The 24,821-nt window shown below is 45.1% G+C and overlaps 12 protein-coding genes and 1 non-coding gene across 13 annotated transcripts; 4 read left to right on the forward strand and 9 right to left on the reverse strand.

Annotated features, from left to right (window-relative positions):
• Nucleotides 1-37: 37 nt before the first annotated feature.
• V2V93DRAFT_327241 (uncharacterized protein) lies at nucleotides 38-1,228 on the reverse strand (the record flags this gene model as incomplete). Its single annotated transcript, XM_066907552.1, has 2 exons — nucleotides 38-472; nucleotides 605-1,228. The coding sequence occupies 2 exons, from the start codon at nucleotides 1,226-1,228 to the stop codon at nucleotides 38-40; spliced, it is 1,059 nt and encodes a 352-aa protein (XP_066764151.1).
• A 2,092-nt stretch (nucleotides 1,229-3,320) lies between these two features.
• On the reverse strand, nucleotides 3,321-4,991 carry V2V93DRAFT_327019 (uncharacterized protein; the record flags this gene model as incomplete). The annotated part of the gene is made up of 1 exon (XM_066907546.1): nucleotides 3,321-4,991. One exon carries the CDS (start codon nucleotides 4,989-4,991, stop codon nucleotides 3,321-3,323), a length of 1,671 nt encoding a protein of 556 aa, XP_066764152.1.
• Nucleotides 4,992-5,388: 397 nt separating this feature from the next.
• Nucleotides 5,389-6,434, reverse strand: V2V93DRAFT_59446 (uncharacterized protein). The gene has a single exon (XM_066912741.1). It carries the CDS (start codon nucleotides 6,150-6,152, stop codon nucleotides 5,787-5,789), a length of 366 nt encoding a protein of 121 aa, XP_066764153.1. The 5' UTR covers nucleotides 6,153-6,434; the 3' UTR covers nucleotides 5,389-5,786.
• Nucleotides 6,435-7,569: 1,135 nt separating this feature from the next.
• V2V93DRAFT_360340 (hTAFII28-like protein conserved region-domain-containing protein) lies at nucleotides 7,570-8,597 on the reverse strand (the record flags this gene model as incomplete). The annotated part of the gene is made up of 3 exons (XM_066908130.1): nucleotides 7,570-7,751; nucleotides 7,819-8,003; nucleotides 8,065-8,597. 3 exons carry the CDS (start codon nucleotides 8,595-8,597, stop codon nucleotides 7,570-7,572), a joined length of 900 nt encoding a protein of 299 aa, XP_066764154.1.
• Nucleotides 8,598-8,913: 316 nt separating this feature from the next.
• On the reverse strand, nucleotides 8,914-10,973 carry V2V93DRAFT_406700 (elongation factor Tu GTP binding domain-containing protein). Its single transcript, XM_066912674.1, has 3 exons — nucleotides 10,658-10,973; nucleotides 10,573-10,605; nucleotides 8,914-10,508 (listed from the first exon to the last, which is right to left on the reverse strand). Exons 1-3 carry the CDS (start codon nucleotides 10,731-10,733, stop codon nucleotides 9,289-9,291), a joined length of 1,329 nt encoding a protein of 442 aa, XP_066764155.1. The 5' UTR covers nucleotides 10,734-10,973; the 3' UTR covers nucleotides 8,914-9,288.
• Nucleotides 10,974-12,209: 1,236 nt separating this feature from the next.
• Nucleotides 12,210-12,281, forward strand: V2V93DRAFT_t52. The gene has a single exon. It is a non-coding gene; the product is annotated as a tRNA-His (tRNA).
• On the forward strand, nucleotides 12,210-13,337 carry V2V93DRAFT_373524 (NADH dehydrogenase 1 alpha subcomplex assembly factor 3). The gene is made up of 2 exons (XM_066911005.1): nucleotides 12,210-13,082; nucleotides 13,153-13,337. Exons 1-2 carry the CDS (start codon nucleotides 12,564-12,566, stop codon nucleotides 13,234-13,236), a joined length of 603 nt encoding a protein of 200 aa, XP_066764156.1. The 5' UTR covers nucleotides 12,210-12,563; the 3' UTR covers nucleotides 13,237-13,337.
• Nucleotides 13,274-14,907, reverse strand: V2V93DRAFT_373525 (uncharacterized protein). Its single transcript, XM_066911006.1, has one exon. The coding sequence runs from the start codon at nucleotides 14,733-14,735 to the stop codon at nucleotides 13,527-13,529; it is 1,209 nt and encodes a 402-aa protein (XP_066764157.1). The 5' UTR covers nucleotides 14,736-14,907; the 3' UTR covers nucleotides 13,274-13,526.
• Nucleotides 14,908-16,434: 1,527 nt separating this feature from the next.
• V2V93DRAFT_373527 (uncharacterized protein) lies at nucleotides 16,435-18,091 on the reverse strand. The gene is made up of 2 exons (XM_066911007.1): nucleotides 16,869-18,091; nucleotides 16,435-16,818 (listed from the first exon to the last, which is right to left on the reverse strand). The coding sequence occupies exons 1-2, from the start codon at nucleotides 17,965-17,967 to the stop codon at nucleotides 16,550-16,552; spliced, it is 1,368 nt and encodes a 455-aa protein (XP_066764158.1). The 5' UTR covers nucleotides 17,968-18,091; the 3' UTR covers nucleotides 16,435-16,549.
• A 74-nt stretch (nucleotides 18,092-18,165) lies between these two features.
• Nucleotides 18,166-19,304, reverse strand: V2V93DRAFT_373529 (mediator complex, subunit Med21). Its single transcript, XM_066911008.1, has 3 exons — nucleotides 18,902-19,304; nucleotides 18,799-18,828; nucleotides 18,166-18,743 (listed from the first exon to the last, which is right to left on the reverse strand). The coding sequence occupies exons 1-3, from the start codon at nucleotides 19,035-19,037 to the stop codon at nucleotides 18,493-18,495; spliced, it is 417 nt and encodes a 138-aa protein (XP_066764159.1). The 5' UTR covers nucleotides 19,038-19,304; the 3' UTR covers nucleotides 18,166-18,492.
• Nucleotides 19,305-19,465: 161 nt separating this feature from the next.
• Nucleotides 19,466-21,588, forward strand: V2V93DRAFT_338069 (concanavalin A-like lectin/glucanase domain-containing protein). The gene is made up of 3 exons (XM_066907756.1): nucleotides 19,466-19,662; nucleotides 19,737-20,076; nucleotides 20,159-21,588. Exons 1-3 carry the CDS (start codon nucleotides 19,536-19,538, stop codon nucleotides 21,243-21,245), a joined length of 1,554 nt encoding a protein of 517 aa, XP_066764160.1. The 5' UTR covers nucleotides 19,466-19,535; the 3' UTR covers nucleotides 21,246-21,588.
• On the reverse strand, nucleotides 21,493-22,956 carry V2V93DRAFT_373534 (P-loop containing nucleoside triphosphate hydrolase protein). The gene is made up of 2 exons (XM_066911009.1): nucleotides 22,658-22,956; nucleotides 21,493-22,597 (listed from the first exon to the last, which is right to left on the reverse strand). Exons 1-2 carry the CDS (start codon nucleotides 22,744-22,746, stop codon nucleotides 21,550-21,552), a joined length of 1,137 nt encoding a protein of 378 aa, XP_066764161.1. The 5' UTR covers nucleotides 22,747-22,956; the 3' UTR covers nucleotides 21,493-21,549.
• A 116-nt stretch (nucleotides 22,957-23,072) lies between these two features.
• V2V93DRAFT_373536 (uncharacterized protein) lies at nucleotides 23,073-24,722 on the forward strand. Its single transcript, XM_066911010.1, has 3 exons — nucleotides 23,073-23,618; nucleotides 23,690-23,732; nucleotides 23,784-24,722. Exons 1-3 carry the CDS (start codon nucleotides 23,506-23,508, stop codon nucleotides 24,546-24,548), a joined length of 921 nt encoding a protein of 306 aa, XP_066764162.1. The 5' UTR covers nucleotides 23,073-23,505; the 3' UTR covers nucleotides 24,549-24,722.
• Nucleotides 24,723-24,821: the final 99 nt, after the last annotated feature.

A 24,821-nucleotide genomic window follows, 5' to 3' on the forward strand; every position in this document is an offset into this window, starting at 1 on the left:
AACACGAGAGGAAAAGAAAGAAAGAGAGAGAGGACAATTAGACATCAGGAGGAAATTCACAAATATCAAAGCCACGCCCATAAGCCTTTTGCCAATCGAATTTCTCACCCAGCCGATTCTCAGCAGCGAAAGACGTCAATAATTTCTTTGCCTGTGCGCGCGCCGACTCGCGAATTTGAACGTCTTCACTATTGGGGTCGAGTACAGTCGCAGGCGCATTACGATCATGCGATGAGGCGCCTCCTCCGTAGATTAATTTCGGAGAGTTGGAATTTGAGTTGTTTGCAAAAGTAGCGACTGAGCGGAATGTAAGGCTTATGCGAGTTCCGTCAAAAGCTTTTTCGGCGTCGGTTTTTTTGGAAAGCGGACGACGGTCTGGCTTGATTTGGTGAGTCCAGAGAGAGTTTGTGTGAGAGCCGACGACGAGGAGTGAGTTGTGTTCTAGAGAAATAAGCTGGTTGGCGCGCTGAGGCTTTGTGCTTGTGCTTTTGTTAGTGGCAGTGTTTGATTTGGATAGTTCGAGCTGTTCTTCTTCGTCGGAGGATGAGGATGGCGTCGGGTCGACGCGGAAGAAGGATTCGTAATTCGTCACATGAGCGCGGACGAGATTGAGCTTGCGGATAGGTTTCTCGCGTTTGCGTTTAAAAGTCATATGACGAAGGGCGCCGAGACTTATATTGACAATCTTGGAGCCAGGGACAAGATCGATTGTTTTATCTGCGTGTTCGGAAATTGCGTCATCGCCGGATCGGTATTGTTGGATGAGCACATGGTTAAACGATTCCCCTAGCGCTGATTCAAGTGCTAATTTGAGCAAACGGACAGAAGCGGAAAAGTTGTGCGTGGTCGGGATGGGCGAGTCGACGGGATGTCGGTAGATAGGGTACCATCCATCGGGCGTAATATCTGCTTGTACGCAGACAAGACGCGGCACGTTGCCACCCCGGTGCGACATTGTACTCCAAGAGACCTCGTTTATCAGCATCTGTCGCAGAATTGTATCGGCGACAGATTCGGGAGACAAAAAATTTGGAACGTAGTATGAATCAGCGGTTGCTGGCAAATCATCCAATTTCCGCCAGCGAGGCGCAAATGTACTTCCACTTCCTTGACTCACATCATCGACTCCGCCAAGGGCAGATATTATAGCGGTCTCGGATAGTCCTGCTATCTCTGCAAATCCCGGCGCGGGCCTCTCGGGCGGAGTGAGACCGTTGTCGAGGTACATTTGTTGCTGGAGCTCGGACAGTCTATCGACGATATCCGATGATTGCGTATCATCTTGAGCCTGCTTAATGTGTGGGGGTGGCACGATGTAAACCGCTGGCTGAGGCTCGGCCGTTAGATCCTTTTTGTCTAGCAGACGCGGGATGTCGAGTTCTGTCGAGGGATGGAAATGCATGTTTTGGAATGGCGAATGATGGTGATGATGATTATGTTGATTACCCGAAGCCATTGCTCAACTAGATGTTACAGTGATGTTTCCGAAGTTAAAGCTGAAAGCTGAATAAGTGGAAAGCAAAAGAAAAAGCAAAACAAAACAGCTAGAGTTGATGATGAGGATAATGCTGCTGACTTTACTTTGTCGATTGACTGTCTGGCAGCTGCCGGAGCCATGCGATGCGCGGGAGCGTCATCAAGATGACGATGCGCTGTTGTCGCGAAGACGCGCACATCATCAGGCTCGATCAGAAACAATCAGATAACTTGTGGCACGTGCAAGCAGTTCCTTCGCTGGGTAGTGGCTCAATTGTATCAGTATTGTTTGTCAATGTAGATGTTATTCGCGCGCTGAAGATTTCCCTGCTAATCTTAAACATAAAATATCTCGTCAGCGGTCATTACACCTCTACTCGTTTATATGTAGTCAACTGAGCATACTAATTAGTGACAGCTTATTTAGCTGTCAAAGTTGCTTATATATAGACGTGTTTTTTATCAGACGAGCGCTCGCACACATGCAGTAGAGCTATCATATCTACGACTGATTGCTAGCACATCAAACAAGATAAACGATAGAACGAGTATTATCATCATGTAATCCTGTCTCTTACAGCACCTCTTCCATAGTGAAAAGAGTATCTCCCAATAAGACGACGCGCGGCACAAGTAGGCAATTCTGCATTAGATTGAAAATCAACTATCTCTCGCAATTCTTTGGTTTTCATCCAAACCAGCTCGTAAGCAGCGCACCCTGCTGGTCAAGGACTCTTACGTCAAACTTCGCCGCATGAACATCACCAACCATAGCTGATAGCAGAGAAGCACTCAATGCCATTAGTAAACAGGCAGAAATATTAGATATATCTCGAAACCGAATAAGACATCATTATTGATACAGAAGCAAGCATCAGAATGATCAACGTCGAACTATTCACATGCTTACGTATTTTTTGCTTAATGCGGGCTTGAACAAGATAATACTACATTGATTGATCGCGCGCAATCTCAAAGAACTAATATAATGAGCAAAATGAGACTAGTCAAGTATCCGCTTTCGTGAATGTCTTCATGCAACTTACTCACGACGATCACAGAAGAGATGCAACCGATTTTAGTCGCCCGAAATTATAGTAGCGCAGCATATATTCCAGAATGCCGAGCCGCCGGCGTACTCCGGATATGGTAACAACTGTTTAAAAAAAAATAAAAAAAAAATTAGTCCAGAGATTTACCATTTCTGGTAAGCGCTGGTACTTGCCGAATGCGGAGGTTTCCTCGTTACTTTGCGGTTACCCACCGTTTCGGCAGTGCAAACGGCAGTGCAAAACGGTCAAGAGTGCTGATCTGAGAAAATAGAATAAATAATAAGATGATATTCGGATAGGAAGAAAAAAACCTTTATTAAAAGACGAGAGCAATGGCGAGCAATGATGAGCAACAGTCAGCCAAAATAAAGACGGAGTTTGAAGAAGATTGCCGAGAAACACAGACAATTGTCTTTTAAAAAAACTTTAAAAAAAAAAAAAAGTAAACAAATCTTTAGCTCTGGCTATCCATTAACTCCGTAAATTGTATCTGACGTAATGAGTCATTTTGGATCAGTGCTCTTTGGTTCAAGGAAATCATGCTTATCTAGCAAAAGATAGATTCTAATAATACGTACAAAGCCGAGACTGCCGAGCTCTATTAATACAAATTAACTATTAGTCAAGATAAAAGTAAATCAATGCAGATATATTTATAAATGTTTATATGATATTACATTAACATATATCTAATAGATGATAAAACTGTTTAAACCCATAAAAAAACGCCATTCCATCCCAAACTAAATTAAAACTATTCGATATCATACACACTCCTCAGCATTATATTTATCACAAACTCAAGCTGCTTGATTCACTGCTTCCCGAATCAGTCGACGCGAGCGAGACAACCGAGCGCGCAGCAGGACCGGGCGCACTGAGGCGCAACTCATCAAATCCAAGGCCAAGTAAATCGCGATCAAGATCGTCGTCCTCGTCAGCATCGTACACCTGGGGCGAACCAAAGTATCCGCCCTGCGCAGTCACGACATCGTCATATCCAGGAGGCGGAGTGATCAACGGAGGCGGAACAACGTCGGCGTCAAAGGGCGGCGGATTCGTCGATGGCCGGCGTAGAAGGTGAATCGGTCTCGCCAGATCCTCTGCCTCCTGGGCGGCGTCGACGTGTGACTCGCAAGGGCACGGAGGTAGCTCGGACGAGCTGAGACCCGACTGGCGGTGGTAGGCAGGCAGCGACACGTTCGCTGACGTGCAGCGGCACGAAAGAAGGTGGAAAGGCGAATCAATCGAGATTTCGAAATGACGACGCTCGCTCGGCTTATTCGGGTCGGTCTTTGACAGACGCAGCACAATCTTGATCCAGTGGTGGATCTTGATGTTTGGGTACGTAGTATCTGGATGCAGACGCAGCGACTCCTTCGCCATAGAATTGCATCCGGGAATCTTTGCGTTAAACTCGAGCTCGATCGGTCCGGCAGTCTCAGTGCCGTCGTCAAGATCACCGAGAATGTTTTCATTGGCGCCGCCATCAGGCTGGTGCTCATAGAGCAAGAACTTGCGCACTGACTCGATGCCGTGAATCTTTTTGTGCCGGGCAAAGTACTCTGTGTTTTCGGTGATCATAATGCGAATACGATGGCAGCGCACTTTGGCAAGCGGCGTCAGCTTGAACGCAACTGGGACAACGCTTCCGATAGGGAACGCCTTGCCGCCAATAACAATGTCGTAATGCAACTGATCTTCCCAGTTGCGCGAGACAACGATAGGATCGCCTACCTCGAGCGAGGCCTCGGCGGGAGAACGAATAAGAGTGACGCTCTTCTTGCCGACGAGCTTGCTCTTGAAGGCACCAGGTCGCTCGACACTCGCTTCGAGCTCATATCTAACCGATCCGCGCGAAGACTCGATCGATTCAGGCAGCGAAGCGTTGATAGGCAGCTCAAAGTTGTATGTATAGTCGCCGGGGGCAAAAATGCGGTAACCCTTCGCGGCGCCTTGCAAGGCGCCGCGGTCCTTCTCGTCTAGCGATTCGCGCGAATTCGAAGCTGACCGGCGGCCTGTGGACGAGAGCGAGCGGCGGCCGATGGAGGACGAGCGGTCACGCTCACGCTCCCGCGCAGCTTGCACTGCGCCAGGAAGCATTGCCTCGGCGCGCGAAGTACGGTCGGTGCCAAAGGGCGCCGAGTCTGTGGCAAAGTGAGCGTTGAAGAAAGGCCAGAGGTGAGAGATTAGCTCTTTCTCTTCAAAGTACTCATCCTTGGTGGGAGGAATGCCTTCAGGCCACTCTGTACGGCCACGGCCTGAGAAGGTAAGGTTGACGGCTTTAATTTTTGTTGGCTTGGCGACGTGCATGTGCAGAGTGCCGCGAAGCATCGCGGGAGAGCGGTCTTGGTACTCTAGGCGCTCGAAGCCTTGCAGGAAAAGAATGGGCTCCGCCAGTGAGATGGCGAGCGTGAGCGAGCCGGAACCGGTGGAAGCGATGGCAGAGGCAGAGGCGGCCATTGCGCAAGAAGCAGAGGGACCAGAGAGCGCTGCGAGAGGCGGAGTGGGAGGCGGAGAAGGCGGTAACGCGAGATTGGAAGCTAGGAAGGTCGGCGAGTCTGCCGAGTTGAGAAGACGGTTGCGGCAGTCTTTTGAGTGTGATGAGGTTGCCTCGTACGGTGGTGGAGGAGGGTCGATGAAGAGAGAGAGGCCGTTGACGTTGCGCGAGGATGCAGAGGAAGACGACGAAGAAGATAGGGAGGCAGAAGATGCAGAAGATGCCGGCGAAGGGGTGGAAGACGATGAAGAAGAAGAAGAAGAAGAAGGCTGCTGGTGCAGGATGGCCTGCTTGAGAAAGCGGCGCGAAAAGACCGAGGACGCCAGTTTGCCGGAGATGGGTGATGCGCGGGGTTAGGGCGCAAGTGACGGAGTGTTACTCTGGGCGAAGGAAGGATGATCTGGACGATCAGACGCGAGGAGACGAGAGGGCGAAGGGAGAAAGCTGGAGAGCAGGTTAACGGTTCAGGAGGATTCAGAGCAGGGCGAGATCGGGGAGGAATAGCGAAAGCTTTATAAGAATCGACAACCAGGAGCGCTGAGAGAGGCTACGCGTGGGCTTTCAAAACCGAGCGCGTGGCCGCCGGCGGAAGACGCGCCTTCCCAAAGCGGCAGCCCTTTCCCCAGCATAAACGAGACAGTGTTTGCAGGATTGTGCTGACTCATACACGCGGCCCAGAGCCGCGTGTACCAGGTACTACTAAATTATGAGTCTTAAAAAGATATTAGTCTTGCTTACTGCTGAAGAAAGATGACAGTCTACTCTGCCGATAATCTTCTATTAGTCTTATTACTCGATCTACTGGACTCTGTATTCGAGCTCTTCGAGTTGCTGTTACGAATGGGTGTTGCGGATGGGGCAAATGTCGGTGAACTTGTCAGTCCGCGGACATACTCGCCAGCAAAGCCAGCACAGGCCGCCGGCTGTTCCGACTGCTTGAGAAGACTATTTTTAAAGGAGTAGAGTAGAACTTTGATTAAAACTGAGTTGAGATGGCAAAGAGAAATATATAGATCTTGTTGATTATTGATTATAGATATAAACTGGCGCCATGAATAGAAATGCGTATGCAAAGACAAAGACAAGACAGACAAGAAAGAAAAAAAGAGACAAAAGAACGCCATGGCGGCGCCTCGCTGTCTTCTTTCGCTCTAAAGCTGCCAGAACAGCCAAATATGCCAAATGCGCCGAAAACTCCAAATTGGGGCCCGGAGGCAGTCGCTCAGAGTTCAGGCGCCCGTTGTGGAAGTCAGTTGCACTTTGCCTGATCCTTCAGCTCTGGCTCCCTAACTCCGTTTGATTGTTGAAGGAGGTGTTGATTGAAGACTCCTTCTGCTGATGTTCTATCGTATTGTCATTCTGATCACGATACTCTATTCTTGTTGTATTATATTATATATATTATATTATACATATTATATTGTATATTTTATATTATAGTCTCTATTCTATTCTATTCTATTCTCTGACCTCTACTCTGCTCTTCACTCATCACAGCGCCGGCGCAACACATCGTACGACGGCTTCTACTAGCCTACGCCGCACCCTGTCCCCGTGAACATTTTTTTTATAAGAATTTTTATCTCCTTCCCTTTCGGCTTCATCACAGCGCCTATCCTAAACTATAACTATATATTCATTCTCTTCGTAAGCAGTAAAGGTAAGTTGTCATTCTCTTTCCTTTGTAATATTCTCTGTGATCTCTCTGAGATCTAGCCATCGACTCTCACTGTTGCTACCTCACCTCCTACTCTATAGCGCTCACTTTTTCTTACATTTGTTCTTTTCATTTTTGTTTTCTTTTGCTCTTCTTATAGTCATTTTCTTGCTCTTCTTATGGTTCGTGCGCAGAGCAAGATCGAGGCCCCGATGCCAGTGTCATGTCCTCGCGGCTCTTCCGCTCGGTAATAATGGCGTCCATGGATGGAATCATTATCTAATCCATTATCTTATCAAATGCACCCCGCTTTTTTTTTTTTTTTTCAATGCAGTTTTATCTCCGTTGATCTTAATCTGTTTACTCTTTACTCTTCCTCATCTAGTCGGGCTCTTTTGAACTGTATACCTTGATAATCTGCGCCTATGAGGCTTCTTTGTCAGTTGCAATGTAAAATATTTAGCGACTCATGTGCTATTTCATTATCTGCTCTCCAGTTCTGACTCCCAATGATCTGCTCTGTGTCTTCTCATACAACGCATCCACTGTCTCGTCTATTCATCATGCATCGATATCAAATATCCTTTATATGATCTGCGCTGTACGTACCAGGTACTTTCCTTCTTTTTGCATCACAAGACCCTGTGCCCTCACCCCCTTCGCTTTTTAACGCCCCTCTAACCAAATCCAACCTAATCCACCCTTTACTCCTATACTCCATGTCCTTGCCCATAAAAGTTTTTGCATTACTGTATGTACTTTTATATTTCATCATTATAGATTTTGATTCAATATTTGAATTAAAATTTGAATTAAAAGTTTTGTACATTTTTGCACCATAATGGGGGAGTATATATGATCTACCTCTTCTTTTATCTTGTCTTTTACCGAAACATACGGCCGTCTCCGCGGCCTCCTGCTCGTCTCCAGTGCGCTGCTGGCACAAGTCCCGTCTCCTTCTTGTATAGTCGCCATGCCTCGCGAATATGCTCCGGCAATAGTGGCCTTGGGGCTGCATATGGATTCAGTGGGTCTGGTGGATCCATTCTATGCTGCACATCGAGGGCTGTAAACCATATTCATTTATTAGCATAAAATACTCCTTAAAATTATATAATATGGAATAAACTCACCTCTCTCAATCACTTCTCCTAAAAAGACTTTGGAAAACCCAGAGATTGCCACAGCAACTGTGTTGGCAATTGATTGATTCAACACCGCGTTTGCTAGCTTCTTAACCCCGCCGCGATTCACGTTTGCGCGTCGAAACGTCTCATACCGATCCATTTGCTCGTCCGTAAATGAAGATATCAGCAACCTGTTTTTTTTTTGTGTGTTAGCTAGTCTTGAATCTCTTTTATAATTGTATACTCGCATACTTTACTTCATCTTGCGACATCCCTGGGCCAAACACTTTACGTCGTTTCCGAGGCTTAGCATCCATCTCCAGTAAAATGTCCTCATCACCCGCCATCTTATTAAACTCCTCCTCATCGAGATCTACCCCAAACGCATTCGGTGCTGGAAACAACTCCTCATCACCTTCTTCTGTCTCGGCTTTTGGGACATCGGCGGATTCTTTTCGTGGTGGCTTGATCTTTATTGAAATAGCAGGAAAATATCCACTTGCGTCTTCTTCCTCGTCCTCCTCATTGTCCCCATCTTCCTCATCTTCAGCACCTCGTCGTATATCTTGCCTTGTGACATCAAAATCATCTTCCTCGCCCCGTCGCCAGTCTTCCTCATCGACATCCTCTTCCTCGTCACCTGTTTGATTGTCGTTATGTAAACTAGAGTACGCTGACTGGGTAGGCGTTTGAGTTGATGCAAAATCGCGTGGAAAAGAAGTTTGTCGTAGTGGATGTGGATTCGTCATCGTGCGAACTCGCTTATTTGGCTGTGGTGTTGACATGATTGCTGTGTACCTCTCGCGTGTGTGCGTGTGTAGATAGATGATGTATTATGTATCGAATTTGAATATCGGTGGTGGAGTCAGTCGCGAAACTTTAATTATTCACCTACTATTACTCTAAAGAGTTTGATGAGTTGCATATTCATGCCACAAATATCAATAAATGTAAAAAAAAAATACTTTACAAATACGAGGTTCAGCATCTTCGTTATATTTCACAATGCAAATAATAAATATTCGCTTGATTACCCGTCAAAATTTTTTCCATATCTCATCTTGAATTCTTTCGTCTCTGTAAATTTTAATTTTTTTAATTCACATTTAATATTTCTCAACAAAATATCATCGATTGTCTTCTCAAAATCCTTTCACTCATAAACTTATAAAGAGTCAGCTGCCCTTAACTTCGTTTTAAACTCATCTTTACAATTCATCATTTTCTACTCTACATTTTTCAGTAATACAGCAACAGTAATAAATAGTAATTAGTAAAGTTTTTAAATAAATACATAGAAATAGGGGGAGTGCTCGTTAAAATTTAAAAGTCATGTTACATAAATATATCTTCCGTCCAAGGACGTCAAGCGAGTTTTCAGAAAAAATGAAAAAGATACTATATACAAAACCGAAATTTCCATTTCGCCTCACGATTGCTTTTCTCGCACACATATTCAGGAAACTAGAATTTAATTTAAGTCATGATTCTGGTAACCATACCAGTTCCGACAGTCTTTCCACCTTCACGAATGTTGAATCGTAATCCAGTCTCGATAGGAATGGGTTTCGTGAGTTCTACCACCATCTCGGCGTTCTCACCAGGCATAACTAACTTGGGCTGTCCATCTTCATCCAACTCCTGACCCTCAGGCAGGTGCAAGACGACGGTGACGCTAGAAGTGCGGATAAACATCTGCGGGCGGTAGTGTGATCCAATACCATACTTGCGACCACCTTCCTCACTAGTAAGCATGTAGAACGAGGCCAAAAATCGTGACGATGATTTCATCGAGCCGGGCTTGCAGAGAACCATACCGCGCTGAACCTGATCACGACGGATTCCACGAAGAAGAACACCACAGTTGTCACCAGCCATAGCCTGGTCAAGTTCCTTGCGGAACATCTCGATTCCGGTAGCGGTAGTCTTGATCGGCTGGTCATAGTATCCGACAAGTTCGACTTCCTCACCCTTTTGCAAAGTACCACGCTCGACACGGCCAGTGACGACAGTTCCACGGCCAGAGATCGAGAAAGTGTCTTCGATAGGAAGAAGGAAAGCCTGTTCGAGATCACGCTCGGGAGTGGGAATGTACTCATCAACAGCAGCCATCAGCTCGTTAATCTTGTTCTCTCCAATCTCAGGGTTTTTGCCTTCCAGCGCACTCAGAGCCGAGCCCATGATAACCGGTATATTGTCGCCATCATAACCATAAGTGCTCAACAAGTCACGCATCTCCATCTCGACGAGCTCAAGCATCTCAGGATCCTCAATCGTATCAACCTTGTTCACAAACACAACCAAGTGCTGCACACCGACCTGACGCGCAAGCAAAATGTGCTCTCGCGTCTGCGGCATCTGACCATCAGACGCAGCAACAACAATAATAGCACCATCCATCTGCGCGGCACCAGTAATCATATTCTTGATATAATCTGCGTGACCGGGACAGTCAACATGCGAGTAATGACGGTTCTCTGTCTCATATTCGACGTGCGCTGACGAAATCGTAATTCCTCGCGCTCGCTCCTCAGGTGCACGATCAATCGCAGAGTAATCCTTGAAATCGGCAAATCCCTTGGATGAAAGGACCTTGGTGATGGCGGCAGTCAATGTCGTCTTTCCGTGGTCGACGTGGCCGATCGTGCCGATATTGACGTGCGGTTTGTCACGGCTAAAAGTCGCCATTCCACGGGCTGTCAATTCACTTTAGTTAGTATCCCTATTTTTCAATTCTGGCTGAGAATAATGAATTCATACCAGCGATCGAAGAACGAGTAGCGCATGTCTCAACTGCATCATTGTTAGTTTTTGGTCACTATATGTATTTACCTATTCAACTCACCTTTCGACACAGTCGAAGCAGCCGAACGAACGAGTCCGCGCGCAACCGGAACAAAAGACTTGTAAAAGGAAGCCATTTTTCCTATATTTCATAGAAGCGCAGGTCAGTATAAACGTAACATCCTATGTCCGAAAGGAAACAAAAAAATAATCTTTCAGCTTCTCCGCTTTCTGCCATATTCCCTCCACGAAATCTTTCATCCAATTCTAAAATTCAAACAAGACTTACAAAGAATCCAGAATCTGTTTCTCAAAAAAAGAAAAGAAATAGGTTTATTGATTCTCGAGAACGAATTGAAGAGTTTGGACACCTTCGCGAGAATGGAAAGAGGTCTTCACGTCGGAAAAAAAAAGTTTCTTCGAAAAGTTCCGAGAGATAGTTACCCTTTACCCTGGTGATTTTGGTGATAAACCAGCTTTAAATAGCTTTCTTTTTTTCTCTATTTTAATGCCTAATCTTGCTTCTGTCTGACGATTGTATGCAAGAGCATCAAATTATCTGCTGCTTGAGCTCATCTCGATGGCTGGTAGAATAATAGTTTTTGCAAACTGACTGAGACAACTTGTTAGTCGTGCCGTAGTCGGCGGTAACCACTATCATTTCCATAGAGTATCTACTATAATATTCAGACCTCTTCGTTTCTTTTTATTTAAAAAAATGTTGTAGCTCAGGAATAAATTCAAAATGAACTTCATAGATACATGCGACCAAGACCATAAGATAATACATAGATACCGCGAGAAACTCAACACTGAAATATAAACATTATCGACACACAAAGCAGCGACCAGCCATATCACTCGTTCTTTCCTTGGACAAGACAACGTTTGCTAGCATTGATTGCCCTTATGTGGAATCTGTTGCCTTCGATGAAGAGCATCCAGCGACCCGATCTTTCACCAAAGCAATGTCGGCCAGACAAAGCTATTGAAGAAACTCCAGGATTGACCTTCGCGGGACCCGAGTGCGGCGCGAGCTGAGCGAACTCCAACCAGCTGTCTTATCGCTATCACCATAAAGACATAAAAGAATAGAAAATCAAAAAATACCATCATACTGTCATATCATCACACCTTCGAGCCCACTCACATTCCACTGAAGACCAGAATGCAAAAAAGAAAGAAAGGAGGATGAAGAAAGGAAAGAAAGGGCAGTCAAGGAATGACTGCAAGATAACGAGAGAAGGCACAGTAGAAAATCAAATTAAATTAAACCGAAGCAAAGGAAAACAACTTCATGATCATCCGGAATTCAAATCTGCACCCGCCTGCTTAAGGAGACCAATTTGATATTTGCACGAGCCGTAAGGAAATAACCCGCCAATATATAAGAAGCTAGATGACTACTCGATTCCGCCATCAATCGCTATTTATGGAGAAAGCCGTTGACTAGAACTACTCAATTACTACTCAATTGCTACTCGTATACTACTAATTGTCACTGCTTTATTTTGCTGTCGCGGGCAAATATGATTTGAAACCTGCAGCGAAGACTGACCAGTGAATGTTTTAGGAGATATGATGGACTTTAAAATCTCAAAATTTTAAAGTGAGCCGTTGTAGTATAGTGGTCAGTACACTTCGTTGTGGCCGAAGAGACCTCAGTTCGATTCTGGGCAACGGCAAATGCAGCTGTTGGGCTCACATTTTTTTTATAACTTTTTATCTATTTTTACACCTCTCTTTTCGACTTTGTCATTTGGTCGGTATAGCGTGAATTTTTTCAATTTTCTATTTATTCTGTTCAGTTTTTGTCTATAAAAATGTAGAGCTTTATCAGTGCTGGTCAAATTATTACTGCTGTTAGGGTAAACGGTGAATTTTTGAATCTCCCAATATCGAATCTTTTGATACATACTCACTCTGATCGATTCTCTTGTAAACCATTCAGAACTCACACATTAAAAATGATGCGAAATATATCAACAATGACACCTCTTCTGCGTCACATACAACCAGTGATGAGAAGCACTTGCCGACATACACTCGCGGCATCATTCCACAGTACGCGCAATGTACTTGCTGACCGGATCCTTAACCAAGCAACACCAATCGAGCATTCGAAAGGAGGCGCGATTCAAGACTTTGATCTACTTCAAGATCTTCCTAGACCGCCAATGTCTATTGACACGGTTCTCGACAACGGATTTAGGCTATCGACAGGAGACGAGTTTGATTGTCGGGATAATACTGTCGGGTGCCTCATAGTCGAAGGTGAAGTGTTTGAGTGGGATTTCTCGAAATACGTCGAGGGCCTGGATACTGGACTTGTATCAATCGACGAGCAAGGCCTAGGGGTTGTTAATCTTCTGTTTCCTAGACCTGAGTTGCTACTTGTTGGATTAGGCGGCAAGTCTCGAATTTTGTCGGAACACACTAGGAGATTGCTTATGGGAATGGGATATACCGTCGAAGTCGCAGACACTGTAAGTTCTTTGCGTTGCCACAACAAACAATGACCCATGATGACTGACCAATTTTTTTTCTCGATGTTAGGTAAACGCAGCTAGTAATTTTGAGTTGTTGGCGACAGAGCGGCCGAGACAGGTTATGGCGCTGTTATTACCACCGGGAATTTAAAGTCCTCTTTTCCCATATTGAGAGAAGAGAATAAACTGGGCATCTGTAAATATTCATTTATATCTTGTATACACGCAAATAAACTGATCATCTAAACCATGAAACGATTTATAGTCACAACACCAGCTAACAAACGATGCAAAGCCAAACTTCCTAAACAAAGTCACGAGGAACAAAAAAAAGTAAACTCCCATCCTTTGTGTACATAAATATATAGAAGCCAGCTAATGTATAAACATTACAACAATTCAGCGAAATAAAAAAAATAAAAAGCAAACCGTGAGTCAAAATTACGCCGTAAACCGCATCTCATCAAGCCCCACATTCGTTTCAAACTCCATCATCCGCAATTCTCTGCGCGCCATCCTGATTAAATCTATCCGATTATCTAAAACTTCGAAGCGACGCAGCATATCTCCGATTTCGGAATCGTCGACTGCGTCGTCGCTATTATCGTCGTGCTCGTCATTTTGCTCGGGTGAGAAACTAATGTGGTTGAAGTTGTAGTTGCGCGAGTAGCCGTGTGAGTGTGAGTGCTGCTGCTGCCGCTGGTGCTCGCTATCAGCATTGGCGTATGCGTTGCGGAGGATCCGCATTCGACTACTGTAAAACCCGTCAAGATCAAGCGGCGACAGATACCGCTGTCTGCTGTTGTTATTATCGTTATCGTTGTTGTCGTCAGTGGCAGACGCTACGGCCGTAGCAGCAGTGGCCACTTCAGGTTGCGACAACTCTGTATCATGTACGGCTCCAATCGATCGAATCTGCTCAACAATCGAAGCAAATTCTGATGGTCGCCGCATATCAGGAATCGACTGCTGCTGCAGCAGTTGCTGTACACCATCTTGCATAGCCTCGTGGTCAGCGTGAAAATTAAGTCGCAGTTCGTCCTCATCGATATGTCGCAGACGACGCAGTTGGTGGACATAGTCCATTAATGTGCGGTTCAGCGCTAGCTCAGAGGCAATAGGCTGCTGTTGTGAGTTGCCGGAAGCAGAAGATGCAGAGAAGCCCGCAGAAGCGGCAGGGGCCAATGAAGCCGATGAGCTGCGATCGCTGTTAGCAACAGCCCGACGGAGCAAGCTCCGACGACTCATATACCGCTGGTCGTGTTGGTCAGCGCGAGCCACGTAGGTGCGACCAAGCGGCTCGACTTCAGGAGCTTCGTCTTCCTCGAACGTGTCTTCGATCTCGTCGTCGAGAAACATGCCGCTCTCGTCGGCATCTTCGTCATAGTCGTTCGTGTAGCCGTCGAATGCCGAATCGTCATGGAGACATTCACGGGCAGAATCGGAGGGCGCGCCGTCGACGACGAAGGGACGGTAGAGATGACTGTTGTGGTGGTGGTAGTGATGGCGACGACGGCGGCGCCATATGTGCTCCGGCACTTGCGAGTCGTGCTGTTGATGAAGAGAGGATGAGGATTTTGACGGGAGGGCGGTGGGGACCGAAGGGAGGACCTCGTGCAGCGGACGGGGTTGCCAAAGAGGGAGGCCCATGTTGATGGAGATTAAAAACAGGCGAGAGAAGAATTGTGCTCTAGAGCACTAAAACCGATATATTCTTATTCCTTTTTCAGATAGAGTAAATAAGAAAGTACAGCAAGCACAGCGAAGGCGCCAGTGAAAGAGGGAATGAGGAAGAGAGGAACGCGGCGGAGAGGAGACAAGCAATCTTAAAAGCGGCCGCGGCCCAAAACAGCAAAATTCTTCTCTTTTTAACTCGGGCACGTGGTACGTGACGTCATATATATTATTTGCAGGCGTCTGTCTCAATTAGTATCTCCGGCTTTGTATTATTATCGCTTCATGCATATATATCTGTATTCTATCGCTTCTTGTTCATTCATCCGTATTTTTAGTTGTGTTGCTGTTTTAATCCTGCTCTCTATTCTGCTTTCCTACACTGCTTTCAAATCAAAATAATACTACTCGGTCTACCGCGCAGGAGTCCCTGAATACTCATTGCTAGCCCTCTCAGACATCTTTAACCTCCCTCTTGCTCTTCTGAAAGTTGTGGAAGAGATCGATCCCGATGCGCAGCAGCAGCAACCCTTTGATCATAGCGAGCCTGAAGGTCAGCAAGAGGACCCTTTGCCTGATCTATCCTGCAGCGACCCATCTACGCCGCATCTTGACGAGCACCTAGATAATTTTCTGTCAGATAGAAACATGTCTGGTTAAGTTAGATCTGATTTTGCAAAGTAGCTGACTATCGTGCTTTGTGGTGACGGTTGGCTGCTGGATCCCAAGGTAAAATTTCTTGGATCGACTTGGAAATCCTTGGCGTTATTATTCGGAATCCAAAATGGAGAAAACTGAAGCTGGAATGAAACAAGAGACTAGAAGCGGTGGCGCGAAAAAATAAAACCCATGAAGATTGATTGATTTACTAGAATTGGAAAAGAAAAAGTCGGCTGTTGAAAGTTCGGAGGAGGTGCAGCAACAGTCCGAGCCTCCTATTATCGATCAAGAGCGCATCGAACATATTATTGAAGAGACCATAGACAATTATGATTACTTCGAGGAAATGCATTAAAGATCCACTCTCCTTGATTATATCCAAATTGGCTTGTATCTCGGGTACACAGCTCAACAGACTCCCGTTAACTTATTCAAGCATATCCTGTACCGAACGCCTCCATCAGCCATTACCATCGAGTCGTGGAGATATTCTACAAATAAAGCGCACTACTCATTCATTGATCGTGATATTGAACAATACAATGCCAAGAAATGGCTCTCTTGCATAGTCGCAGTCACATTTATTTGTTCAGAACAAATCGAGAAATATCGGCCGCACTTGCAAATACCCAAACTATGAATTCTGAAATTATGTCAATGTTATCAGATATTAAATTTCTCCGCCTGAAGACTGATTTGAATAGATGGAATTGCGCAAAGAATACCTTTCGTGAGCGATGGGAGAATCCAGTGCTTGCTTTACCTACTGTCAAGAGGTTCAGATTTGCACGACACCACGCTCCGATTTCGTAAAATTCTGGTTCTGTACTTTTATCTCTTTTTGCTTTTTCATTCCATGGTATCTCTGATTTCAGAGTTTCCAGAGGTTTTTCGATACCCTGATAGATTCGTCTGGAATGTAGGTTTGGTTGGGCTACCTGTTATAGATTAATTGTAGTCGCATTAGTAAGTTAACTTCGTGGTCTTTTTTGTTTTCGAGCAGGTTTTTTGCGCCACTTACTATAGATAGTGCTTCATTATTTCAAACATTAAATGTGTAACTCAAGAAAAAAATCTAAGTACAAGAGCCATACAACAATATACATATATACAGAAAAATACTACATGCATTACTCTCTCTTCCCTCTAGAAGTCACCACTGCGGTTCTCGCATTAGCCGACGCATAAAAAGATTGTAATACATCTAGTTCGCTAGCTAATAGAGGACTCGAATCGCGGCGTGCACGCGAAACAAATGTTGGAAGCCGAAGGATCATGAGTGGGAAGACGATGAACGAGAGAAAGGAAGAAATTATTGCCACGTAGAAGGTCACGTAGGCAGCCCACCAGGTATGCTGTGGCCCGAAAGAGCATAACGAAAATGAGAATTCCGCAAGATCTACAGCGTCATGTTAGTTACTGCTGCTGAATACTAAGCGAGGCACTGACCATCATAATTTTCCATATAGCGTCCTTTAAGGAGACCTATGTTTCCGCCGAACTGGCCCATCATGCTCCTGACTGTAATTTCTAGAACATTTCCATCAGGCTCTGGTGTAAATGAGTGTTTATACGTGCTTTTTCCTTTTGTAATAGGTTCCACTGTCCATCCGTCCATAAGCTTGACATGATTAACCATACAACCTTCATGATCATGTCCGTTGACCACGAACCCATGCCCATTATCAGAAAAAAAGCCATCAAGAAGCCAAGTTGTAGTTTCTTTTGACAGCATGTTTTGTTCACGAATCTGTTTCCTGGTAGACGGATCGTAGTACGTGAAATATGGAGCATCAACACAAACACCTCTTTCCTTGTGCAGAGGGACATGCATGAACAAAATTGTGGTGCCATGGTATTCTATGTCCATCTGTTTTTGCAAAAATTCTCGCACCAAAACTGTATATTTCCCTTGTCCATAATCCATATCCTCTGGATCTCCGTCAATCGACATTGCGTTGAACACAATCGCCCGCCACCCATCTGAATAAACTACAAAATTCAACTTTCCAAACCACTCCTCAAATCTCTTTACACGAGCATCCGTTACCTCGTGCGCATATCCAATATCATGATTTCCAGATAAATTCCAAAAGACAGGTACATCGCCCGCAGAATTGCGGCCAAAGATCCGCGACTCGTATCGTCTTACGCGACTAGCAAACTCTGCGTCATCGATCCACTGACTCGAAAATAAATCTCCTAGAACAACCACATGTGTTGGTCTAAGTGGTCTCGCTAATGTTTCGTATAACGCCCCGAGGAAATGGTCATTCCCAACGATGTCGAGTCTAGTGCGTAAGTCGCGCGCGCCGCCACGAATCTGAGGGTCCCCGAATAATAACATTCGAACATCCTTTGAGATATCGAGGATTCCATTATCAGGCCATGCACAATACTCTGAGTCCCAGTCTGCGTATTTGGAAACGTATAAACATAGCGGAACGGTAGCTATGAAAGAAAAGACAGCAATTAGTTGAAGACAGATGTTGTGTCGCAGGTAGAATGGCAGCCTGCGAGAGGAAGATGACGGGGATCTGACGTTCATTTTTTCCCCTCCCAAAACGTTCTCTCAATTTAGTACTGATTTATCCACACATATTGTGCCTTGCTTTGTTGAAAGTTGTGGTTTGTAGCTTGCAGTTTGAGATCAAGGGGCTACACGGCAATATGGATGATTTGGGATGACAACAGTCGCGTCCGGAATTTTCGGAAGCGAGAATTTACATATACTTTCTGCGTCAACGTCTATTTATGACCAGATATTTTATTTTTCAAGTCGGAAAATATTCGGTATATCATATATTGTCTTTTACAAATACTGGGGTCATACAATACAAATAATTTCCGCAAATAACCGCATATTGGTGTCGCTGATACCTATGAATCGAATCGTAAAGCTGACGCCTATCTGAGACGAGTGTATACGTAACGCGCTAACTGCGTCGTTAGATCTGTTGAACAATGTCTAGGGGTCGGCAGTCATAGCGGATCTTGAAGATGGATGGGTCGCTTGAACATGAAGAGTGAACAGATATCGTTCACGCACACATTTCTTGTTCACGCATACATTTCAGGCTGACGAGATGTCATTCTTACTCTTTGTGAGCTGCAAAATAATACTATCGCATTTTGCTAGCAATTCTTTGCGACGCATGAGCCATCTCAGGCGTTCTTGTTCGGCTAGCTCGAGCTCGGTCTCGAGTCGCTGCACGCGCTGTAGCTGGTCTTGTTCTGTAACACCGGCACCGGGAAGGGAGGCTATAAGGAGGTCGATTTGACGGGTTTTGACCATGATATCTCGCGCTAGCTCGGCTTTAGCGGCTGTAGCGAAGCAGTTAGTATCAAGTGTAAAGAGATTATAAACTGGAGACGGTACATTCAAAGACTGCGGGATCATCTGGTTGCACTGCCAATATGAGAAACGTTAGAATATACGCAGAAGATAACTGTATATGGGCTAATCTCTAGCAATGACATACACTGAGGATCGGAGACCTTTGCCGAGCCATCCAGTGGAACAAAATCATGGTGGGTGGAGAGGTAGTGGATTGCGGAGTAGAACTGGACCGCCAACTGGTCGACTGCGTCCTGCAGCTGCGTAAGACGATCCGTCATATTGCTTAAAAAATTGCCATTAAAAAATCGTAATATAGTATTAGCAAACCCTATATAAACAAAGATAGGTTGACGCTGCAGTGTGGTATCCTATTTATTGACCTGAGTTCATTGAGCGAATAATATCCGATAATTACCCGGCCTCAAATCACTTTTCGGAACAGCTATAACAGTGCCAGTTTATAGTAAATAGCTTATCATTAACAGGATATAAATATATCATTCTTTTATTAGAAGCTACAGGCAAGTGAAGTATATCCAAGTCTAATCCTTGAAACAGTAACTCAGCGCAAAAGGCTGTCCCAAATAAGCGGCCTTCTATAATTAACTTCGTATTTATTTACAATGTCCTATTTGGGCGAGTGGCCCCTGTCCTTGAAAAACGTTGGCCTCTCCTCATTCTCCTCTTTCGCATTCTTTCTTTGTTTCTCTCTTTTCTCTATTTTTCTTTTCTTCGATACGAATCTCTTTTTTTTTGTCTTATTTTTCTTGTCGACGATGCTTGCTTCTAAAGTCGCTTTCGCCGCGCTCTGCCTTGCCGCGTCGGTATTATTTGCGCGCGCAGACGACACCATTACCTGCGATGCCGAAAATCCGTGCCCCGCAGACACTCCTTGCTGCAGTCGTATGTCAATACTCCGTTCTTTTCTTTCTTTTTTTTTTTGATTTTTAGAAGACAGGCTAACTCTATCGTTCCAGAGTACGGTGAGTGTGGTATCGGCTCGTACTGTGTAGCTGGATGCAATCCTCAGTGGTCATACGACCTCGACTCATGCGCCCCCGTTCCAATCTGCCAAAATCAGTCCTGGACATTCACCGGCATGGACGACGTCACTGTCTCCAATGAATATCTAGGAGACTCTGACTCTTACGGCTTCACTTACTCCGGCTACCCCGCCGTTTCCGACGACATGCTCTTCATTACCATGCCAAATCAGACCTCTGGTACCGTCCTTGCTTCGACAAAGTACATCTGGTACGGAAATGTCAAGGTCACTATGAAGAGCTCTCGTGGTCGTGGTGTAGTCACTGCTTTCATGTACGTACTCAAATTTATAAAATTTTTCTGGTCTGTTTTTTTTAATTTCTCATGTAAAATTCTAATTTTTTTTCTATAACAGTCTCTTCTCCGATGTGCAAGATGAAATCGATTACGAGTTTGTTGGTGCTGATCTTGAGACTGTACAGACAAACTACTACTTTCAGGCCATTCTTGACTGGACTCACTCCGTCAACATCTCACTAAGTGACACCTACGAGAACTATCACACCTACGAGGTCGACTGGACTGAGGACTCCATCACTTGGCTCGTTGATGGCCAGCAAGGTCGTGTGCTCAACAAAGTAGACACTCTCAATTCCACGACTGGCGTTTACAACTTCCCTCAGACTCCTTCGCGTGTGCAAATTTCGCTCTGGCCTGGTGGACTAGACTCGAACGCACCGGGAACTATCGCCTGGGCTGGCGGTGAGATTGATTGGAACAGCGAGGATATTCAAAATTATGGTTATGATTATGCCATCGTCAAGAGCGTTGATATTGCTTGCTACGACCCGCCATCTTATGTGACTGCCACTTCTAATAGCAAGTCTTACAAGTACTCCAGCCGTAACGGAACTGCAGAGTCCGTTTACATCTCGGATGAAGAAACCATTCTCGGATCCGAAGAGGCCAGTGGAGATAACATGTCCGAGGGCGCCTCATCTTCCGCTACATCATCTTCCGCTACATCATCTTCCGCTACATCATCTTCCGCTATTTCATCTTCCGCTACCTCATCATCTGTCGAGTCTTCAACTGAGTCCTCGACCGTATCTTCGTCAGCCGCGTCTTCTTCTTCTGCTGCTTCTTCTTCTGCGTCGTCTTCTTCCGTTGCCAAGTCATCATCTGCTCGGTCCTCTTCCTCTACCAAGGAGTCATCTTCATCATCAAGCAGCTCTTCCAGCTCGTCTTCGTCTTCATCGTCAAGTGAGACCGTGGTTACAACTACCTCACCAGTTACTTCTGCTACTGAGACGGAGGCTGCCTCATCAGTTACTTCTCTATCCGAGACTGAGACAGTCTCGTCAACTTCAAAGGGAGGCTTTGTGCAAGGCACCACTGCAGCTTCGACTAAGAGCGCCGCTGGAGCTATGACGTATGGCGTCACTGAGTCGTTCTTCTTGTCGCTTGTTTCGTTCGTTGTTGGATTCTTCTACCTCTTCTAAGCAAGTTGGTCTAAGAAAATGTTTACGCATGTTTTTTGTTATGTAACAAAGCGTTGCCTAGCATGAGAGAATGATTGAATGTAATTTTGGTTAGCGAGGTTCGAGCCGGGAGTTTAAAGTTGATATGAATGTTTTAATATCTTTTTATTCATTTACTTATTTATTGATTTATATATTTTGGTTATACTGTTTGTATGTGCGGCTAATGGAATACGGTGGATTATGTATACATTATGTATGGAGGGAGTTATATGTAATTACTAGTCTATTACTTTTTCTAAAAAAAAGATATTTTTATACGTTATTAATTGCTCTTTCTAAGAATGCCAGAGACCTTTACGAGCAAGTCTAGAACTGTGATATGCTCATCTGAGCCATCGAGCAATCTCTTGTCAGTTTCTGAAATAGCTGCAACGATCATATTCTTTGCACGTCCATCGAAATCATCCGAGAACACAAGCGTGTCATGAATTTGCAAAACCAGCTGCATCGCGCTCCATCCGTCGAGAATGACGTTCTCGACTGCTTTCTGCAGAGTGGAGAAATTTTCTGAAATGCGCGGTGTCGGAATTGCTGCTTGTACGAGCGAGTTTATTACCGAGTCTGGTACGCGACCGGAAATTTCTTCGATACTGCGAACGGTGACAGTCTTACTGGCTTCGTCGTCGACTTCCATTACGTTATCCTCTTTTACTATCTCATCATCAGCAGTGGAACCGTGCAATTTGGCCGCAGATTGTAGTAGCGTGATTGCTTTTCGTAAGTCCCCGTCAGCGGCAAGCAGGACGCTTTCGATGACACCATCTTCGTATCTAACGCCTTCGGCTTTACAAATCTCTTGAAGTCTTACAAAAGCATTTCCCGTTTCGAGAGGTTTGAATCGGAATTTTGAGCAACGGCTAGCAAGTGGATCGATAATTCTTGTCACGTAATTGCAAATCAGACAGAATCGCGTAATGCGAGAGTATGTTTCCATTGTTCGTCGAAGCGCAGATTGGGCATCTTGCGTCATACTATCTGCTTCGTCGAGAATGATGAGCTTGTATGGAGGACAAGGGTACTTTGCACGTTGAGCTGCCGTCGGATTACTTACGGCTGCGCGAGCAAAGTTTTTGATTTTCTCGCGAACTATGGAGATTCCTCGCTCGTCGGACGCGTTGAGTTCGAGTACGCGCGACTTGGCGAGGTCGGGTCCGAAAAGCTGATTTGCTAAGGCAAGAATAGTTGAGGTTTTTCCTGTTCCGGGTGGACCGTAAAAAAGCATATGAGGTAGATTGCTGCAGAGGACAGTACGCTTCAAGACCTCGACTGCATGGTCTTGAGATGAGACGTCGTCTAGCGATTGCGGACGGCTACAGGAGAAGAGTTAGTATACTAGTTACGACACAAAGAATAAGATCTAATGCACTCACTATTTTTCAACCCAGGGAACTTGACGGGGATTAGCAGTTCCTGTAGCTTTACTCGAGGAAGATCCCCCTTGCTTTGTGAAGAAGCTCATTTGTTGTTTGAGGATATTCGTCTCACGCGTTTACTGAACGCGTCGCGGTTAATAGGTCGTGATGAAGCTGTGTAGGAACGCTAGTGCTGGCGGCAATTATTTGTAATATTTGTAATGCGCCAGAGACCCACTCTAAAATTTGAATAACTCCTTCTCTTAACTGTGATCAGTTTGCTTGATAAAGATAACAATACTCAGGAAATAGCTCTGTTTAAAGAAAGGTTCGTTGATCTGACAAGGTTATAGGCAAGGTTATAGACCTAACCCTCAAAGCCGGCCGGATTATGTGGAGGCAAGCTGCGAAACTGCCACTGTCTGATAGTATCGACCGTATTGACTTGACTATCTCACGACTGCTATTAAATAGCAAATCATCTGCTACAGCGACTCAGTTCAGTGTCTTTTTGTATTTCTGTTGGCATTGTGCGTTTTGTGCTGTTGAGTTAATCGGTGGTCAGGTTTTGAGTACTGTAGAGTATTCTTGATTACCGTTTTATGATCTTGTGAGCTATTTATCTGGGTTTCTACCAAAACAAAGCCCTACTTTCTTGCACGATTTGGATTTGCTTGTATTACTGTTATATATTCTTGCAGTCTAATCATTGCACTTGCTGCTTTTAGTGGACATTCTTTATCAATTCCTTTCCCTTGTCTCCCGTCAAATGGAGTAAACGACTCTTAGTTCGCATTCACTCAAGCAACCGGCAAAAAAAAAAAAGAATATAGAAGATTCTATTTTTTTGATAGCACGCAAAACTCATGCCATTGCGACTAAAGTTATTTGAAAAGCGGCGGCAGGAATTTGGGCGGCATTTAATCAGATCGCTTGATGTGCTGACTTACTGTCATTTGCTCTTCATATATTTCATGGAGTAAGTAGCTACTATGGAGATAGTGCGATGAATTCAATCTTCTAATGCTTTTAAAATTTTCTTTGATATAGTATCTCGCTACTTCGGCTATTGTTGCGGAGTATAATCCAGCTAGTGCGTACTTCTTTACTACATTTACGATCGTGTTGCACTAACAACTTGCAGAATTACTTGACTCCAAAGCCATTCCCGATGCCACGTACCACCAAATCAAGCGTCATCCGCGCTATTATTCTTTTATCCAACACATATTGCTTATTAGTTCACATTTTCGCAAGTCTCCCCGTAAGCAGAGAGGCTAACGCTGGATATTTACACGGTGGCCTCACTATTCAGTTCATAGGGCAAAAAGCGCCTACATCGCGGATACCAATGATATTCGATGATTTAATTGTGATAGTATTACAATTATCGATCCTAGTCATCTCCATACAAGAAGATGCCGCTACAGCATCCACTTCCCCAGCATCACAGAACCCGGCCGCTGTGGCCATGCCTACAACTTTCTCCGCCGCTGCAGCTATGGCGGCACGAACCGCCGCGCGTGCATCCCTTGCTCAACAACAAAGAAGACAGCAACCGCCTAATGCCCTTGGACCTTCGACTTCTCCGCCTCCATTGACACCTTCCACGCCTCCTCCTCCTGCCGCGTCAGATACTAGACAAACCGTCGAGGACGAAGAGCGCGGACAGAGGGCTTCTGTGCTGGATTCAGATGAACTGAGTATACTTCAGGAGCCTGATGAGCAGGACGGGTTTACCGGTGAAGTTGTTGCCGTGGAATTGCGATTGCCGGATGTCGTTGGTAGGTTCAGGAACGGCGAGGCTGAGAGTAGTACCGCTAACGGCAGTGGTAGCAGTAGTAGCTCCAGCGGCCGCAGTAGGAGTGGTAGTAGTAGATGGCGTCTGGGCGCAAGTATACCTGTTTAGAATGTCGCGGAACTTCACGTTATGAAGAGAAAAAATGAGCTGTTGTAGTATAAATAAATCATTGGATCATTGAACTCTTTTATCTTCGTCCTCACTTGGGTTTTGATTTGTCTTCTTTTCATTTTATGTCAGCAGATATTGTTCAAAACATTTTTCTTGCAAGTCGCAGTCACTCTATACTAGTTGCCTACTAAACCCAATCAGTTTGAGTTCATCAGCGAATTATTTTCCTGCTCACTGTAAATCGTATATCAACACGCAGATCCCAAATCT

The sequence above is a fragment of the Kockiozyma suomiensis genome (assembly GCF_038497685.1).
Source record: "Kockiozyma suomiensis strain NRRL Y-17356 unplaced genomic scaffold V2V93scaffold_12, whole genome shotgun sequence".
In the NCBI taxonomy this organism is placed as follows: Eukaryota; Fungi; Ascomycota; class Lipomycetes; order Lipomycetales; family Lipomycetaceae; genus Kockiozyma; species Kockiozyma suomiensis.